Source organism: Antennarius striatus, chromosome 20 (assembly GCF_040054535.1).
Source record: "Antennarius striatus isolate MH-2024 chromosome 20, ASM4005453v1, whole genome shotgun sequence".
Taxonomy (NCBI): domain Eukaryota; kingdom Metazoa; phylum Chordata; class Actinopteri; order Lophiiformes; family Antennariidae; genus Antennarius; species Antennarius striatus.
The window spans coordinates 3117541-3135509 of NC_090795.1; the positions used below are offsets into that span (position 1 = coordinate 3117541).

General features: G+C 41.5%; 3 protein-coding genes across 9 annotated transcripts in view; 1 reads left to right on the forward strand and 2 right to left on the reverse strand.

Moving 5' to 3' along the window:
• The window catches only part of abi1a (abl-interactor 1a), a 28102-nt gene extending 23836 nt beyond the window's left edge, over positions 1 to 4266 (reverse strand). For 3 of the 6 annotated variants that reach the window (XM_068343525.1, XM_068343523.1, XM_068343524.1), the window contains exon 1: positions 4046 to 4264. In XM_068343525.1, the coding sequence (XP_068199626.1) occupies positions 4046 to 4162 (117 nt within the window). In that variant the 5' untranslated portion in view covers positions 4163 to 4264. Of the gene's footprint in view, positions 1 to 1096; positions 3619 to 4045 lie in introns of those variants that run through there. The other 3 variants (XM_068343529.1, XM_068343527.1, XM_068343528.1) reach the window with 3 other exon arrangements.
• Positions 4267 to 5828: 1562 nt separating this feature from the next.
• Positions 5829 to 12402, forward strand: acbd5a (acyl-CoA binding domain containing 5a). Of its 2 annotated transcripts, XM_068304446.1 has the most exons (14): positions 5829 to 5899; positions 6234 to 6339; positions 7135 to 7255; positions 7589 to 7661; positions 7855 to 7972; positions 8085 to 8117; positions 8318 to 8500; positions 8578 to 8730; positions 8967 to 9061; positions 9151 to 9376; positions 9539 to 9741; positions 10316 to 10375; positions 10465 to 10574; positions 10670 to 12402. In XM_068304446.1, exons 2-14 carry the CDS (start codon positions 6243 to 6245, stop codon positions 10680 to 10682), a joined length of 1485 nt encoding a protein of 494 aa, XP_068160547.1. In that variant the 5' UTR covers positions 5829 to 5899; positions 6234 to 6242; the 3' UTR covers positions 10683 to 12402. The 2 variants fall into 2 exon arrangements, with proteins under 2 accessions (XP_068160547.1, XP_068160548.1); XM_068304447.1 differs by lacking the exon at positions 8085 to 8117 and having other exon boundaries at positions 10670 to 12401.
• A 172-nt stretch (positions 12403 to 12574) lies between these two features.
• On the reverse strand, positions 12575 to 17846 carry mastl (microtubule associated serine/threonine kinase-like). The gene is made up of 12 exons (XM_068304237.1): positions 17679 to 17846; positions 17467 to 17604; positions 17245 to 17384; positions 17047 to 17135; positions 16855 to 16961; positions 16612 to 16771; positions 16373 to 16524; positions 15159 to 16172; positions 14888 to 15029; positions 13753 to 13866; positions 13545 to 13646; positions 12575 to 13333 (listed from the first exon to the last, which is right to left on the reverse strand). The coding sequence occupies exons 1-12, from the start codon at positions 17844 to 17846 to the stop codon at positions 13176 to 13178; spliced, it is 2484 nt and encodes an 827-aa protein (XP_068160338.1). The 3' UTR covers positions 12575 to 13175.
• Positions 17847 to 17969: the final 123 nt, after the last annotated feature.

Sequence of the window (17969 nt, forward strand, 5' to 3'; positions counted from 1 at the left end):
ACAGAAACGGAGCGCCGCGGGGACCACGTGTTTGTAGGTCGACCTGGTTCCCTCGGCAACAACAGCAGGCAAAGAGCTAAAAAGGAGTTAACTTTACAAGGTTAATTAAAAGAAAAAAACTGTCAACACCACGGTCTTAACCAAAAACGTCATCTTAGAATGAAAAGCAGGCGTCGCAACCGACGAAATTGACACTGGAACGTGTCTAGAATGAAGAAAACCTGCAGGCTTAACAACTTCCATCCTTCTTGAAGGAAGACTTTGCTCCTTAGAAAAACCTCAGCAGAACACTACATGAATCCCTAATTAATCCCCCACACACCGGGGCAGATGGAGGGTGACCGGAAGGTCGGCAGGTCCGCCCGACCTTGAAGAAGCGCCAGTGTGCAATTTAAAATTCACTCAATACGGCACAAAAGAAGACATCTGCACCTGGAGGAAGCTGAGGAACGTTTCTGAATTGTTCAACTGAACAAAATGGCATTTTTCTATACCAGAATTCTGTTTATTTCTTCATTAATAAATGTGGTTGAAGGAAGGGATTGAAGACAGTAAACTCAAGAAAACGCCGAGAGAAAAATCCGGTCACCCCACGAACGGAGTGAAGGAGACAGGACGAAGCAGGAAGCACGACGGATTTGTGTTGTCACTTCCAGGAAGGAAACTCCCGTGTAGAGAAGGATGTATGACCAGGACGCGCTGTCCGCGTGTACAAAAAGAGCAGCCCACACGCTTCCTGTGCGTTTGAAGCGAACAGCACGAGGGGCATCACGCTGGCTCAGCAGGCAGGGTCACATGACTCATCTGACATCTTGGTTTGCCACACATTTCACTTCCATTTCCCCCATTTGTTGTTTCCATAAGCTATTTGTTCATTCCCAGAATTCCTGGGAAAGATGAGCCACATCTCAAAGTGGATGATTTTTCTAATCAATGAATTTGCTAATCAAGAAATATAATAATAACAGATCGTCCGGAGATTCACTTGATACGAAACAGATCCAAGAGGATCTTCTTAAAAATAAACAGAAATAAAAAATGCATAACTAATAAAAATATCTCTCAGGAGTTCTAGAAGAATAGAAATGTGATTTACTCTCAATGTCTCCAGCCCTTTGGTTCACTTCTGTTCCAACAAACTGCAGGCTGAATGTCAGATCGTTGCATTGAAGCCCTTCCAGTGCTTCCTGCCAACATGGCCAGGTGGCCCGTTCTGCACACAGAGCACGAGTCCTCGCCATCCAGGTCAACCCGAGAGACATTAATGGGAAGAAAATGGGTAGTATACATTTCAAGGATGATTAGTTTTTTATGGTGAATGCCTTACATAAACAGGAAAATATCACAATACAAACCGCCGCATTAAAAAGAATAATGTCTGCAGAGGATTTAATGTGAAGGGTTGGTTTTTTTGGTTCTATTATTAAACTTCTTCCTGACACAGAGAGAAGGCATTTCCAGGGAAGCTTGTCTTCGGAGTCAGCGGGGCAAACAGGAAGCATATCTCTGACACACACACACACACACTTAGAAACACTCCCTCGAACGAAACAAAAGCCCCCATCAAGTTGAGAAAGTGGGGCAGTGATCCGTCCTTAAAGTGGACGTTTCGCCATCTGCTCCATCCCGCTGAGCTGCGCCACCCTTCACGAGTCCGACGCCTCCGCACCAGGAGTCAGAGTCAGAGACGAGGGGATGGAAACGTGAAGGAGGAGTGTTGAAAGGACGAGCTGATTCAGGCTGAGGCATGTTGACGCGCACATATTCGCTCTGCTGTATGTGTGTGTGTGTGTGTGTCTATCTCCAAGAAACAGAGAGGGCTTATGAAAGCGTGCACCCAGTCTGACACTCGCTTCGCACCGACTGAGCAACGTGTGCCGAAAATGCTTCAAATCCATCTTTTAGTGTCAGCGTTCCAAACAAGACGCAGGATCATTTAAACACACCAGGGAGAACTTCTCTAAGCGTTCAGTTGAAGTTTGAACATATTTTTTGCGTTAAATATATCCATTCCTTCAGCAGTCCTATCATCAACGACATGGAGAACGACATTTGGAGTGTTTTTATTTATTTGATATCTTTAGTTTTGGCTCTCAGTGCAGAATTTTACTCCCAGGACGATACTATTTTTATCCTTGTCTTTTTATACAACATCGGTCACATCTGGACATCACAGTGACCATTTCAGGCTCCAACAAGTGGTACATAATTTCTGAGATGTAAAACTCTAACCAGACTCTACGCTGTTTGAATTAACTTAGAATAATATCAGTAGCCGTATCTAGTATCTAAAATTTAAAAGTTTATGCAGTTTAATCAACATAAGAATCCAAAGGTGACCTTTGACTTGAAACTAACAATGAAATCAGGAACTGTCAATTTAAGGAAGTTACAATCAAAAGACGACAAATCAGACCAGACACTTAATAGCTTCTGTACAACAGACCACTAGAACGAGTTCTGTACTGATATCAGTCAGTAATGGACCGACCTTGGCCTATAAATACTCAATACTGGCCTTCAAAACGTGCTCATGTGATCCAAGTGTCATTTCACTCAACATGAAAAGAGAAAATAAAATTCTTAATCATAAATCAACCGTTTCTGATTGTATCATGGATTTCCATTTGGCGAGACATCACTTAGAAGTGCATAAACCACGTCACAGCTGGCTGAAGTAAACACGATCCAATGCAAGGAAATTCCCACGGTCAGATCTGCAGGATTTCACCTGATCTGAACTATCTGGATAAATAACAAAACAAAAAGGCACATCGGGCGTTTTAAAGTGGCGGGAATGATGGAAACTAGTTTTGCAGCTTTTGCCTGAGAGCTACTACAACCCACGCCGAGGCCCCAGGGCCGTGCCTGACGATGCCAGATCATCACAGGACGAGGAGGAGAAGCAAAATTACAGGGAGTCCTTGGAGAGTACAGCTGGAGCAGACACACCCTCCGAAGCGGACGTGGTGGGTTGTCTTCCTGAAAAAAATTGTCGCCTTACAAACAATTTCTGTGACTCAATCTGCTCAGAAAAGACAGATCTGACTTTTTTTTTGTATGAATAATCACATATATCGATCAACTGGGATGAAACAAGCCGAAACCATCCGAGAAAATGACTTCAAAAAGAGAGGATCATTTCACACAGCAGCTTTCTTAACACGACTTAACACAGAATTAGTCACCATGTGGACAGATGTGCAGCCATATATGTGCCAGCAGAGATTAAGCGAGCTCTGCTGCCATGAATAAGTTCAGGGGGTGTAAAATCAATACCTCCAACATTTATTGACCCTCTAACAATTGCTTTACATTCCTTCCTCTGTCTCTCATCCTAGCTACAAGGGTGCAAACCCTGGTGAAACAACCTCCACCAAGCCAAATCATAGCCGTCCATACATTAAGTATGTGTTGATGTCAGATTATAACAACGTTAATGTTTAAATAAAGCATGGACTCGCATTATAAGATCAGCTACAACAGCACTGAGTGCTTACAGGCACATAATGCAGACACTGGAATATTTCTTTAGCATCCCAATGGGGCTTAAACTGTTTTAGTGGTATTTAATGGTGCGTTTAATGACCTTACGTGCTGCTACGTTTACTGCCGTGTTCACTTTCAAAACTTATTTTATTGAACATGTATGGGTGAATCGGTTAATCCAAACAAAATGAGACAACTGTGTTTTTGAACAAGGAATTAAATAAATTAAATATCTTTTTTTTTTTTTGGAGCCAGAACTTCTTCTGGCCTCCTTTATCAAAGCAGTTTTGAACCGACCCAGCGTAACAACAAAAAGTAGACACACCCTCTATGTAAACGGAATAATTGTGGTCGATGGTCGGAACCGATAGCAGCTGGCTAAATGTCCCAGAATTACGTTGTCAATTAAGTGTCTTTATCGCTCCAAGCCTTGGGTGGAGATGTTTATTTTACAACCGAGCCCCAGCTTCTTTATTTCCTGTCCCGACAACCATTCAATCTCGAGCTTTTCGCGACAATAGCGGCTCGACTACAACCAGCTAGCTAACTCTCTTACCTGGACATAGTTGTTTTCGCAGTAGTCCGCTACTCTAGTCAGGTTTTGGTAACTCTCCACAAGCGCTCTTTTTCCGGCTGGAATCTCTTCATCTAACAGCATTTGTAGCTCTGCCATCTTACATCGCTCCACGGAGTGTCCCTTCCCTCTCCGCCTGCCTTCCCTTTGATTGAAACAGCCACCAGTCCAGCTCTGCCTCGAAAAAAACCCTCCGTCTGCTGTAGTGGGATTCCTGCCCTGGCGTCGCGTTACGTCAAACCGAAGATCGTCTATGCATGACAGACAGATCACTCAATACTTTAAAACTGGCGTAAATGAAAAACCACTGATTTAAAGTATGAAACACGTAGGGAATACACTAGCTGTTGTAATTATTATTATTATTATTATTATTATTATTATTATTATTATTATTATTATTATTATTATTATTATTATTATTATTGTTGTTGTTGTTGTTGTTGTTGTTGTTGTTGTTGTTATTTTATTATTCTTACTAAAATTATTCTCTACATGATTGTCATCTTCCACCTTTTAAACGTTGTATAACGTGACGAAATCCTTTCACACGAATTACGAAATACTAACTAATTTAAAACAGATGAATAGATGTTTTCTTTTTTTAAAAATTTTTGATTGATCATTGAGCAGGGGAGAATATACACTGCTCAGCAAAGCAGCCACATGAAATGAGAAGTTCACTTATGCTGTTGAAACACCAATGTTTGTACGGTGAAGCTAGAGTAGAGTAGAGTAGAATATAACTTTATTTATCCCTTAAGGAGGTTCCGTCAGGGAAATTAATTTGTCCGTCGCACACAGCATAGTAAGTACTCAAAACACAGAAAAAGCACACAGAAAGCACCAGCACATACGTATATAGTACAACACCAAATAGAAAGAGTAATAAATAACCCATCAAGAATATATAAATAGAAAATCAGAAATTGGCATAGAAATAAAAAATAAACAGGCCTGGTTAAGTATTGGTATAGTGAAATGTCTACAGTGTTTGTATTGTTTTTGCTAAATTGTCTGTGTCATCCCTCAGCTCTCGTGTGGACTTTCTTCTTCTTCATCTCCCCCAGAGACGAGTTGAGCAGTTTAATGGCTCAAGGTCAAATTGTGAAATGGTTATTTTTGAATAAATAATTATTGTGTTTTAGCATGAGTGACATTATATCGCTGACTTCTTGTTTTCATTCAAATCAAGCGTCAAATTCACTCTCTGTTACGTGTTTTTGTGCAAAGCATTAAAAGAATTTAAGAAAATATGTACAGTACAGTGATGTATATTATGAGTAATATGACATCATATAACTGTAATGTTTAGTATTTGATAACGAGTAAACTATACCAAATAATCAGTTGTTACTATGCGGACTGAATGTTAATCAAATCGACTGATTTCAGATAATTTATGACTCCATTAGAGATTTCGCTGAAATGGTGGGGCACGAAATTTAAAGCAGAGTGAGAGTCTTAAATTTTTTTCCACTTCCAGCTAAATTGAACGTTATCACAGAGCATGGTGGTCGGTGTAGTTTTATAGAGAACAGTTACTCGGCTGGACGAATGTCATAAACTTTAAAGAGATTTAAATGTTATAGAATTTATTGTGTTTTAGCCCTTACTATTATCTAACTTTATTTGTAATTATTTGTAGTTTTCCCCTTCAGAACGTCAAACTACATTTCGGCGCGCAGGATTGTGGTGCTTGTAGGAAATGCTGCTTCTCAGTAGAAAACTACAAATCCCATAATGCACCTCTCCTTATTTTATTGTTCATGGCGTCTGGTCGATGGCTAAAGATAGGCTGCCCTCGCACAAGCAGATAGGTCGTTGACTAAAACGGTGAGTGTCAACAATTCTGAGCTTTTCCGTCGAGAGTTCGGAGTCTAGATTTTATCAAGCATTAATAACGGTGTCGTTAGGCGGGTCGCATCCTGGTTATGTGTCCTGGATAGATTATAAACACGTTACAACGTCATTCTGGTGGCCATAACAGTGTAGTAGCTACAGTTAATCACAAGTTCAAAAGTCTGGATTTGCTGTTGTTGACAAGTTTAGCTTCGATGCTATCGCGGACGTTAGCCGGTGACGTATCTTTGCTGACGCTCGTCACGTTGCAGCGGTGTTGTTGGTGTTACTGTCTTCTCTGAAGGTGTTTGTGTTGACTGCCCCGCAGTGTGACACAATGGAGGTGGAGAGTGTTGCCGGGGGAGACGACGGGCGGCTGACCCAGATGAGGTTCGAAGCCGCTGTCAGAGTGATCAAGAGTTTACCCCCCGATGGTGAGTGGCTTCAACCTGCACCATGCATTCAGACCAGTTTAACCAGTTCGGGGCCACACGCATGCACACACACACACACACACACACGCACACACACACTAGGTTATCAGATTCGTGCAGGTGCAATGCCCGACCTGGATCTTAACCGATTTAAGAGGCGTAATCGTCTTTACCTCCCTGTCAGCAGCCCGAACTTAATGCTTAAATCCTGCAGCCACTTATCAAAGTGTGTGTCGTCTCAGAAATGCATTCAGAACCTTTTATCAATAATAACACTGGTTGTTTTTCTGGGATCAGATTTTATATTCCATGTCAGGTTTGGTTTGGCTTGGCTGATTTTGTTGTGTAATCTTTAGTGTGAAGGTTAATTTTTAGCCTCTGCTTTTATGCAGCTAAATCCAAATGACCGTTCACTTATAAAACTATCTCACTTTCATAAAAACAAAGTAAGATTCTGGAGAAATTGACATCTGCAGGAATTCCATGGCTGGAAACAGCTGGGGTTGAGTTATTACTAAAGACATTAAAGGTGTTAACATTTTTTGTGCTGTTTCTTTTTTTCTTTTTCTTTTTGTATTGGATTAAATTACCATCCTTTATAAAAAATTAATTAGTAACAAAGTTCAGTTTATATTTTATATATGACACTTGCAAATAAACATAGTTGTACATTTTTAAATTATGTGTATTCGTCAGATACAGGAAGCAGAAAGAATAGTACGATAACGTTATTAATAATAATTAAATGATTGCTATTTGCTTGTTTTTACTCAACTGAATAATCATTCCCCGCAGGTCCTTTTCAGCCGTCCAATGACATGATGCTGAAGTTCTACAGTTACTACAAACAAGCAACGGTTGGAGCGTGCAATATTCCGCGACCGGGTTTCTGGGACGCAGTCGGTAAAGCAAAATGGTAACAACAGACGCAAATGTATACTCAGCCCGTGTGTTTTCATTGTTGTAATGGAATTATGAACTTATGTCATCTGTTATATTTGTGTGCGTTACATTTTGGACTTTGAACTCACTTTTCTGCCATGCAGTAAACTCTGAACAGGAATGTAATCTCTACTCTGCTTACTATGTCCCAATAGTGCTTCAGTGTCACTAATTCTTCAAAATACACAAATTCCGGTGCTTCTAGTTTATATTTATATCGACTTACATAAACATTCAAGGTCTTGAATTGAAATTCAGTAGGATCTGTGTGGAACCTTAACTGATTTAGTGATGTTTAATCATCCAGGGATGCCTGGAATTGTCTCGGAGAGATGCCAAAGGAAAAAGCAATGGCTGCCTATGTTGAAGAAATGAAGCTGGTATGTTTGTATACTCTTACAGATGATGTCACTTTTATTATCAAAGAGTTAAGGTTGTCACAGTGTCCGAATTGTTTTGTTGTATTATGTTAAGGACATGACAGTGAAACCTAAGTGTAACTGCTGGTAATTCATTGTTATTTTTTTATGAATTCCGGTTGGACTGCTTTAAACTTTCTGTATTTGCCTGTAGATCCTGGAGGGAATGCCCGTTACCGACGAGGTGGAGGATCTCCTCCGCGTCCTCGGACCGTTCTACGAACTGATTGAGGAGAAGAAAAAAATCAGGGACATATCAGACCTGAGCACAGGTTGGTGTCTTTTCTCCTGGTGTAACTGGTCCACCTTTCACCTTCCTTTGTGATGTCAGAAATGGCCTGTGGAGCTTAACCTTTTATGATTTGCCTCTTGTTCGACGCTCAGCCCGTTTGACAATGTTTGCTAGGCAGCTGGAAGGCAAGTACGGCGCCGTCTGGTGTAGTTCAGTCGTCGTTTGGTGCTGTAGCCTAGAGGCTTTTAGTCTTACATGCAGTAGACATGTGTTGAGATATACATAAACCTGTCACATCCTCTCAGCCTCATGGAATCAGATTGTTTTGAAGACAGTGCTGAGCACAGATAGTACCATTAACGTTATTTATTTATTTGTTACCCAGGCTTTAGCACAACGCTGGATTCGGTAACGTCAAAGAGTGTCGCGAAGAGCATCATCAGAACAATGGAAATGAACGGCACTCTGGAGACTCGCCCCACCAGGTTCAAAACAAAGGAAGTCAGAGAGAGGCTGGAGGAAGAGAAGGAGGAGGAGGAAGAAGAAGTGATCAGGGAGATGAGAAAAGGTAACAAAATTCTAAAAACCCGCTGGAAAATATAGTCAGAAAAATAATTGAACTGACAGGATTAATCTATGTTCCAGTTTCTCAGCCAAAGAAGAAGAAGAGTTCTTCCAGGAGGCAGAGGGATCCGCTGTCCAACGGCGTCACCCATCTGACCAACGGATGTCATTCCGGGGACATCCGGAATGGTGAGGACTTGCACGGCGAACCGCTGCTCAACGGCAACTGGACAGGTGAGGAACAGTTAGTCTCCATGACGATATGTGGTATAAAAGGTTAAAGAAGGACTCGTGCTCACCACACCCATAGAACACCCTGTGATCATGTGATCTTTACACACAAATACAGTCACGGCTGTGTTGAACCAGCACACAAATCCTGAAGCATTCCTCCACATCGCTCTGGTGCCTTCGCTTTATGTTACAAAGAGGGTTTCTGTTCATCTTTGTGCTTTTTCTTCTGACCTCAGATCCCAGTCTAGACGTGACTGGTCCCAGTCACCTGGCCAGTGACTCAGACAGTGAAGTCTACTGCGACTCTGTGGACCAGTTTGGTCAGGAAGAGGCAAGGAACTATTTAACCCCTCTGCGTTGGTGCAGCGGTTGGAGCTCTTGGTCCAACATTTATTAATTATATTTGTGGTTCTCCTCCAGAACTCGGAGCTCAACTGTTCTGTAGACGAACTGGATGAAGAGGAGAACCATGTCCAGCCTCTCTCTGATGAGCCACAGCAGGAGGTTCAGGAGGAAGAGGAGGTGCAGGGTCCGCCGCAGGTCATCAGGTGTGGAGGAGAAGATGGAGAGAACAGTGGAACCATGTCCCAGAGACAAAGACTGAATGCAGACGTGCCAGAAGGCAGTTTGGTGAGAAGAGGAGGAGGTAAGGCTATCTCCAAGAGGAGGATTTGATTTTTTGGGCATTAATGACACCAAACTGAATGTCTTTGAACTTATAATTGTCCATTTTTAATCCTCTCTGACATTAGAAGCACAAAATGATTCATTCCTTCTCCGTATCCATAAACACTTTCACCTGTTTCAGACTCCAAGTCTCAAGAACCCGGCGCCGGGTCCCTGGTGCCCATGCACGGCAGTGGAGATGGTGACGGCGGCCGATGGGGGCGCACGGGGACGCCGACGGGGAGCCTGAACGAGCAGATTGTGGTGGCGTTGGCTCGGCTGCAGGAGGACATGCAGAGCGTCCTGCAGAGGCTGCACACGCTGGAGGCGCTTTCCGCCAGTCAGGTTTGTCCCGTCGGTCGTTCGCTTCGTTCACGCGACGGACGAGAAGTCAAAGCCATCCGACGGGTTACGCCACACTGCAAATATTTGTTAATAGCTGACCGAGGCAATCAGATGTTGTAACTTCAAATATTAAGACCATGCTGGGATGTAATGTTTCTAGTAGGGACCAGCAGGCACAGAGTCCTGCTTATGGAAAAACAGTTTCAGGTCCTGGTTAAATTATTAAATTGGGATTAAAACTACTGCAAAGAAAAGCATTTGTCCTGCTGAATGGACGACTCAGAGGACAGATCTTTATGTTTTCTCCAACTATTGAAGAAGCATTCTGCTGGACAAAGTTAGCTTTACATTACAACACATTTTATTAAACATTGTACAGGCTGAACCTAAAGTTTTCTTTAGTGTAGATTAATTCAGTGTGTAAAGATTAACACTGAGTTCTTTTAAATATGGGTGTGTGTAGATGAGCTTCTAAAGGACACAAGATAAGCAGTTTGCACTTTGCTCTTTTCACTGAAACATTTACTTTTTGCCGTACAAACACTGACCCCCTTTTTTTCCTCCGTCTCTTCAGGCAAGATCCTTGTCTTTGTCTCCAACCTTTGTGTCGGCTCCGGTAAATACAAGGCGTCAGGTAAACCGTCTCAAAGACGTCACGTACATTATTATCTTTGATAATTTTCCACTTTAACCAGGTTTATTTTTTCTCCCCCATCATTTTAGAACCCCTCCTGGTGGCCTTTTGACATTTCTCCCACCAGTTTGGCCTTTGCAGTTATTTGGCCATTTGTGGTTCAGTGGCTTATTCGCCTCTACATGCAGAGGAGGAGAAGGTATGTATTTTTTTACTGATAAATTTAAATGCTTTATATTATATAACATTCATACTATACCTGACTTTACACCTGAGTGTCCTTTCTTTTAACAGACGAACCCACTGAACCTGCTCTCATCCAAACACCCATGGACACAGATGAAAAAGAATCCTCTAAATGTCTTTGGTTTGAGTTGCTAATGGCCGCAGCCCCCACCCATCCCGCTTAAACCCACACCCCACTAATTTGCTTTTGCTCTATGAGGAAAACGCCTAGAGTTGCAAGCAAGCAGAGAAGAGCTCTCAAGTGTGTGTCGTAGGCGCTGATGTAGAGTCGATAGAAACAGGAATGTATGGTCTCCTTGTTCATTTTCTCGATTCTGCTGTGTTGCGATCTTTTATTTTGTAGGACACGGTTTGTGTTGAGAAGGGGACCCGTTGGGATTTTTCTCGCCGTGCTTATAAACCAACCACAAAAGCCTCTCAGTTATTCCCATAACTGAGGCTCTGTTGCACAAAGACTGGGCCTAATCCCTTGTTTTTTTTAGAGCAGTGCTTGATTTTCACAATTCTTTATCTGGAGCTGCCCAGGCAATGCTGCTATAATAAAATAGTTTGAATAATTGTAATAGCCCAGGAGGGTTTGAATGTAACGGAATATATAATACATGTGAGATTCTTTTAAATCAATATTAATATTTATTTCCTGTAGCCTGGTTTTAGCTCTTTGAGGGAGTTTCCTTTGATGTGACTGCTTTATATCACGTTGGGATTCAAAGACGTCGGCGCTTTTTTTTGTCAATAGTGATCTGAATATTCACATCATTGTTTTTCAAAAATCAAAGAAGTGCCTCGACATTGTAAGGTACATTCATAGTCCATAGTGTCATGTTTCCATAAATTCGTAGATTGGCTCCTAACTGTTGGACCAAATTAATGAATCATACTACCTAAGGAGCCATAACGTGGTTGACTGTCCGCTTATTAAACTGGAGCTCTTGTCTGTTGTTTACGCAGTCACTTTTTTGTTCTCTATGTCGTCTGATTATTTTAATGTGTGATGTATCGTTTGTACAAATATCGTGGAAATATTTTGTGTGACTGATGGTAGTCGTGAGTCGTTTGCGAAGCGGAGAGATCTATAAAATTGTGTACAATAGATGTACAGTTTAGATTAAAATGCAGTATTTTGATTGCATTCCCATTAATACAGAATAATGTAAGATATTTACAGGTTTGTCTGCAGTAGCACTAATCTTTCCAGAGCCATTATGTTTTAATAAAACATAAGTTTACCTTTCTACTGAGACGTACTTAGGCTTCTCACCCTCTCTGCCTGTGGATAGAGTGGTGTCTGCATGTGATAATCATAAGCCTCTAATAAAGTTTTCATGAAGCCTTTTAATTCGTTCCCATTATTTCAAATGGTTTTGACATTTCAGGAAATGTTTAGCGTTCTCTTTGAAGGATAATGTTAACTTTGTGGGGTTTTTTTAAAAAAGGTTGCTATGGCTTACACAACCTTGATGCTAAGTAAGCTAGCTAATGGCTACCGGATGTAGCTTCACAGGTAACAATAGAACAGAAAAACAAGAAAAAAAAAATTACAATCATTTAAAATTTCTAAATTTTATAGATATTTGATAAGTCACTGCCAAAAGCATTATTTTTTGTACAATTTAGGAGATAATCCTTTCACTGTGAGATGATGCTTTAATGCAGTAAATACTGTCATTACAGCTAGCACTGCCAACCTTTTTCTTTTATCTTTTATACAGAAAAGAACTTGTTATCTAGCTGGCATTATAATGTACTTAGCAACAGATGGAAACAAAACTAAATCACTGCAGTAAAATTGAAAATTAAGTAAAAATTTGTCATTGTGATTTTTTTGTAAAAATAAAATGGAAAAGTACATTACATTACAAACATTTTATTTGTACTATTTTCTTTGGGGGAACAAGATCAATTTTATTAAGTATGAAAATGGGTGAACCTCTGAATAAAAATTGTGTGGAAACAGGATCAAAATCACCCAAATATGTTGCGGTAAAAGCAGCAAAAACAGTGCTATCAGAACACGAAGGACTCACTACTGTTTTAAAACAATGGCACTAACTTATTTACAAGATGTACATAAAAATACAATAATCTTGAATATATTAAGTTTTTCTTCATCAGTAATGTTCAATTCTTCAATAGCCAGACGGCACAACCGGTCTGACAACATCAGGGAAACATCCCAGTGATGAACAAGTACAAGCTTGATCAGGCAGTATAGACATTTACACACAAATATATAAATATTCACACGGTAGTTACTTTGGTTTTGATCAATATAAGACAGTAGCAACATAGACGTTAAATTTTATTGTACTGCAAATGGTATTTTACTAGTAGAGTCAAATTTAAGAGACATAACTTTAGAGTTAGACATAATAAAAGATTAATGTATACAGTGCATGACGTATAGTGAGTGAACAGTGAACGATTTTTGATTGCACATGGGTAAAATGAGAACAGAATCCATAAAGGCATGTAATTTGTGAGAGTTTTTCCACAATGAGGGTAAACAAGTGATTCAATAATGACCCCAAACTCTCAACCGCTGTTTTAACCTCTACAAACTGAAGCCAGACACGGCGATGTGCTGAGCGTTGTTCCGTGCGTCAAAGTAGGAGGTGTCTGTCTCGTCCTCAGGCTGAGGTATGAATGGCATCGGCTGGTTCTGCAGATTGTCCCAGTCCACGCCCTCAAACAAGGGGTGACGCTTGAGTTCTGGTTGAAACAAATGATCAGATCACAGTTGATATTTGATTTTAAATAAATTCCACAATAGAATTTACACACACACTGAGGGTTGAAACTGCAGCCAATGTAACCTTTATGTAATGATATAATTTCCATCTCATTAAAAAGGATCAATCAATTTTAAGACAAAACCTGAAAATTTTTTAAATAATTTAAATAATGATGAAGTGTTCCTCACGCTTAAGCCCGGCTCGTTTTGTCATGTCCGTGGTCAGGAGGATTTCAATCGCATCTCTTGAGTTTGCAGACAGTTCCTCCTCTTCCTCAGGCCAAGGAATATCTACGTTTATTGAGAGAGAGGTGAAAAAACAAGTTTATCATGATCATAAATTAAATCTAAACCTGTCAAACAATTGACGTTTTATATATGAAGTAATTCAACCTACCTCTGTTGAGAATATTCTGGAAAACCAGCTGAGGGGTCTCGTCGTTGAAAGGGGGCACGCCTGTGAGGAACTCGAACAGACACACGCCCAGCGCCCACCAGTCCACCATGAAGTCTGGATGGAGAAAAGAAAAGTTGAACATCACACTAGTGAGGAGTTAGACTTCGACTGGAGGGAATGAACATCACATTCATTCCCTCACAAATGGATGTGAAGAAGATTATTAGGAATTAGGATATTTACTTTTAGAACTTAAGGAGCAATTTTGCTTTTAAATAACAGCACATAATATAAGAAAATTATTTTTTTTCTGAGTAATGAGCTGGATTCTGATTTGGGGTGTTCCCTGCCTTTTGCCTGTTGGTACCCACGACCTGAACTTCAGATAAGCAGCTAAAGAGAAGTCAATCTTGTCTTCAAGAAGATGAATGAATAAATCTAGTTTTGACAAGAAAAAAAACACTTGACAACTGGGGAATAAATACATCACACACCAATGAATCAAAAAAGTGTCATTTATGCTACTAAATGAAACAGGAAATCCTCAGTCTAACGTTTGAATGAGTTATGTGTCATCGGATCAATGGGCTATTATGAGGTGACATTTTGCAAGTCAGTCGCTGAATGTCAAAACCAGAGCCGGTGCTACGGCACTCGTACCAGCATGACCCACAATCTACAGACTTTAATAGCAGGAAAACATTTTTCATTCGGTTAAAAGAATACCAGCTGCAGCAAATCTGATTTCCCAACTGGTAGCAGTGGGTGTTAGTTTAATATTAATAGAACATCCCATTTTTCCGCCTTCATAATCACACATGGAAAAAAGCTCTCCCTCTTCTCTCTGATCAAACCCACAGTTCAGTCACCAATCTAAGGGGCAGAAACCAGCAGGAAAAAGGAAAAATGGGGCAGCAATCAGCTTTAAGTAGCATATTAGCAGGCTGGGTGCTCATGCAAGCTCGCTTGCAAAAACAGCAGATCACTGGAAACTTACCAGGTGGACAAACTCCTGAAACTCAAAGAGAAAGTCTGTCACAAGGACTAACAGTGGATGCTAATCCACTGCTGTTTATATGTGTTGTGTTGTTTGTGATATTTAAGATTGATATTTCTGGTTTTTGATGTTTCTCACCATGCTGTTTGCCCAAGAGAAGCTCTGGAGCCAGATAGTCTGGCGTTCCTAGAATGGGCGCCCCCTCAACGGGCAGCACGCCCCTTCTGACACTCTTTGGCGTCCTGAAGGGGGTGTGGGAGGTCGACATGGGCTGAGGAGTCTGAGGTGAAGGGAGAGGAAAAGGAAAGGTTAACAAAAGCTTCACTGAAAGCAGCTGAACACGTCAGGATGTTGCCCTGGAGGGGTCAAAGCGATCTCCCTGTTTCTCTTCCTGTCCTCCTGTGGTTACCTGGCACTGAGAGTTGTTGGAGCTGAGTCGTCTCTGCAGTGGCGTTATAGTTCCAGATGCAGAGTGGCCAGAGGTGGCTGTGGACACGTCCATCGCCTCCACAGACCCGACGCTGAGCCGGGACGCTCCGGACATGTTGGAGCGGTTGATGGAGCTGCAGTAGCTACGGAAAACTACGACGTTTCGCGGCCGGAGGAAGGATGGAGACTGTTCGATAGAACCCAACACATCACGGAACAGATTGAGAGAGGAAGAGTGAGATTCATCTCTCTGCACGTGGAGTTTGGGTGTTTCAATGATAACAGGTATTGTTTTGGGGCTTAATTCAATGATAGATGAATCTTTATCTTCCTTTTGCATCTCAGATGATGGAGAATTCCCGGTTTTCGGGGAAATGTCTGCATTGTGAGACGCGTGGCTGTCAGTGAGAGACATTTCGCAAATAGACCCATCAGAGTCCAGGCTCAAGTTCCTGCAAACGTCAGCGGTCTTTCCGAGCGGAGACGTGAAACTCGAGTGTGACAAATCTTTAGCTGCTTCTTCAAACACATCCTCTGTCGGCTCTTCCAGCTCGCAAAAAAGACTTTTGGCCACAGCGATGGGACTGGAACGCTTTGGGACTCGATCGCTGGTTAGTGCAATCCCCTCCACGGAGGCCTCCACATCAACTATGTGGATGGTGGAAAACGCTCCGGTCATTCCGGTGTGAGACCCTGAAGACTCTGCTGGAATATTGAGGCATCTTTTCTTGGCTTGGATCTCTGCCGGCTCGGGACTTTTATCGACATCAGAAAAAGTTCTCTTTGAAGAAGATGCTGATGGAGGAAACAGTTCATGTGTTGTGGAAAGAGAACCAAGTTTGTTTGCGGGTGTATTTTTATCTACATGATGGTCCGGATCTGACCAACTGGACAGATGAATGGGCTCTGGGTTCGGGGGCACGTAATCCTCTTTTGGTGCTCTGGACTCAGCGTGCCCTCTTCTGTTTTGTTCAGCAGTATATTTGTTTTCTTTCTGAAACACAGAAAAAGAATAAATCATCGTCAAAGCAGGGAATGAAACACAGGAACTATTCTAAACTACAAAAAAACTTATAGTCACAAATCCATGACATCAGTTTCAGAGGAAACAAAACTTCCATCCATCCATTTTCTTGTCGGCCGTAATCGTCTCGTTTTTCCCCGCTTTGTATCATCTTTTAAAATGAAACTCACCGCCTCACACTCCCACTGTGGGCTGACCCCACATTCAGTGTCGGTGGTGTTGCTCCCCGCGCTCATCGTCTCAAATCTCTTCCTGGTATTCAGCAGTGTGGGGGCCAGATTTTTAGTGAGCTTATGAGGACTGAACAAAGTGTTGTTAGGTCCTGTGGAAAGACAGTAAATGTATTTCTCATATGTTTTAAAGACATAAACAACAAACAAACCAGAAGGACAAATTGATGTCTAAGTACCTAATTTCAGGGGATGGTGAGTTGGAGAATACAGACGATCTTTTTTCTTCCTCACAGGGGAACCAAGAGAGTTATTCTTTTGTTTTATTCTGCCACACGACATGGGACTGGACACAGCCGATGCACTGCAGTGACGCTTGCTCTCTGCTGCAGGTGTATTCTGTGTTTAAATGATGAATCATAAGATGTAACACAAACCACACGTGAAGCAAACACCGTATAAAATCCTGTAAAGTCACTTACAAATCCTAGGGAGCTGATTAAGGAGAGGACTTGACCTGGGGTGCGGGAGTAATCTTTTTTTGGTTTGGCTAAGGATGGAGTTGTGAGGATATCCATAAGATTCAGCTCTGGTAGAGAGGAAGGAAATGTTACCAACATGAGCATCTGTGATGACCACGGTTTGTTTATTGATCAGGTGATGTGACGTCATACCTCTGTCAAGTTTGACTTTAGAAAGGCCGAAATCTGTCAGCTTGATATGACCCTCATTGGATATAAGCATGTTGTCAGGCTTCAAATCCCTAAAGAAATAGATTTCTGGTAACTACCTGGTCCCACAAATTATACGTTATCCTAAAATCCGATCTGTTATATGCATTTAACAATACCTAAAGAAATAGTGTCTAGTACCTGTGGATTATACCGTGACGATGGAGGTAGTCCAAGGCGAGCGCAACCTCTGCAATGTATTTCACAGACATGTCCAGGTCAAAATACCCACAGATGTGAAGTAAAGATTTGACATCTCCACCAATGAGGTATTCCATTACCTGTGAGTAAAGGGAAAACAGCTATATGAATAATTCCACAGGGTTAAATGATGTAAATGTTTGTGGAAGTGCAGTGCGTTACCAGATAGATCTTGGTGGCTGTCTGAAGGGAGTAAAACAGGTGAACCACAAAGGGGCTTTTGCTCAAAGCAAGTGCATCTCTTTCTGCCTTCATTTGGCCTGTCATATTTTTATCAACCATGTCTGCTTTCTTCATCACCTACAGGAAATAAAGACTTGTTTTTAGCTAAAAATTATAATGATTTATAGCCTTGAGTGATCAATCGGACTCACCTTAATGGCATATAATCGCGCATTGCACTTCTTCCGGGCAAGGTAGACCTTACCGAAAGCCCCGCGGCTAATCGGCTTCAGAACGATGAAATCCTCAATAGATGGTGGTCTGGGTGCATCCGCAGATTTATCATTTGTACCGGAGTCATGCTTTTCATCTACGTCCATTTTTTATTTTTATATCACTAGATTTTAAATTACAAACTTGGTTGCTTCTATGACAGCCAGTGAGCTCTGCATTAACACCTGCATGATAAAACAACGATGCGGGGATTGTTTTGAAATTTTGAA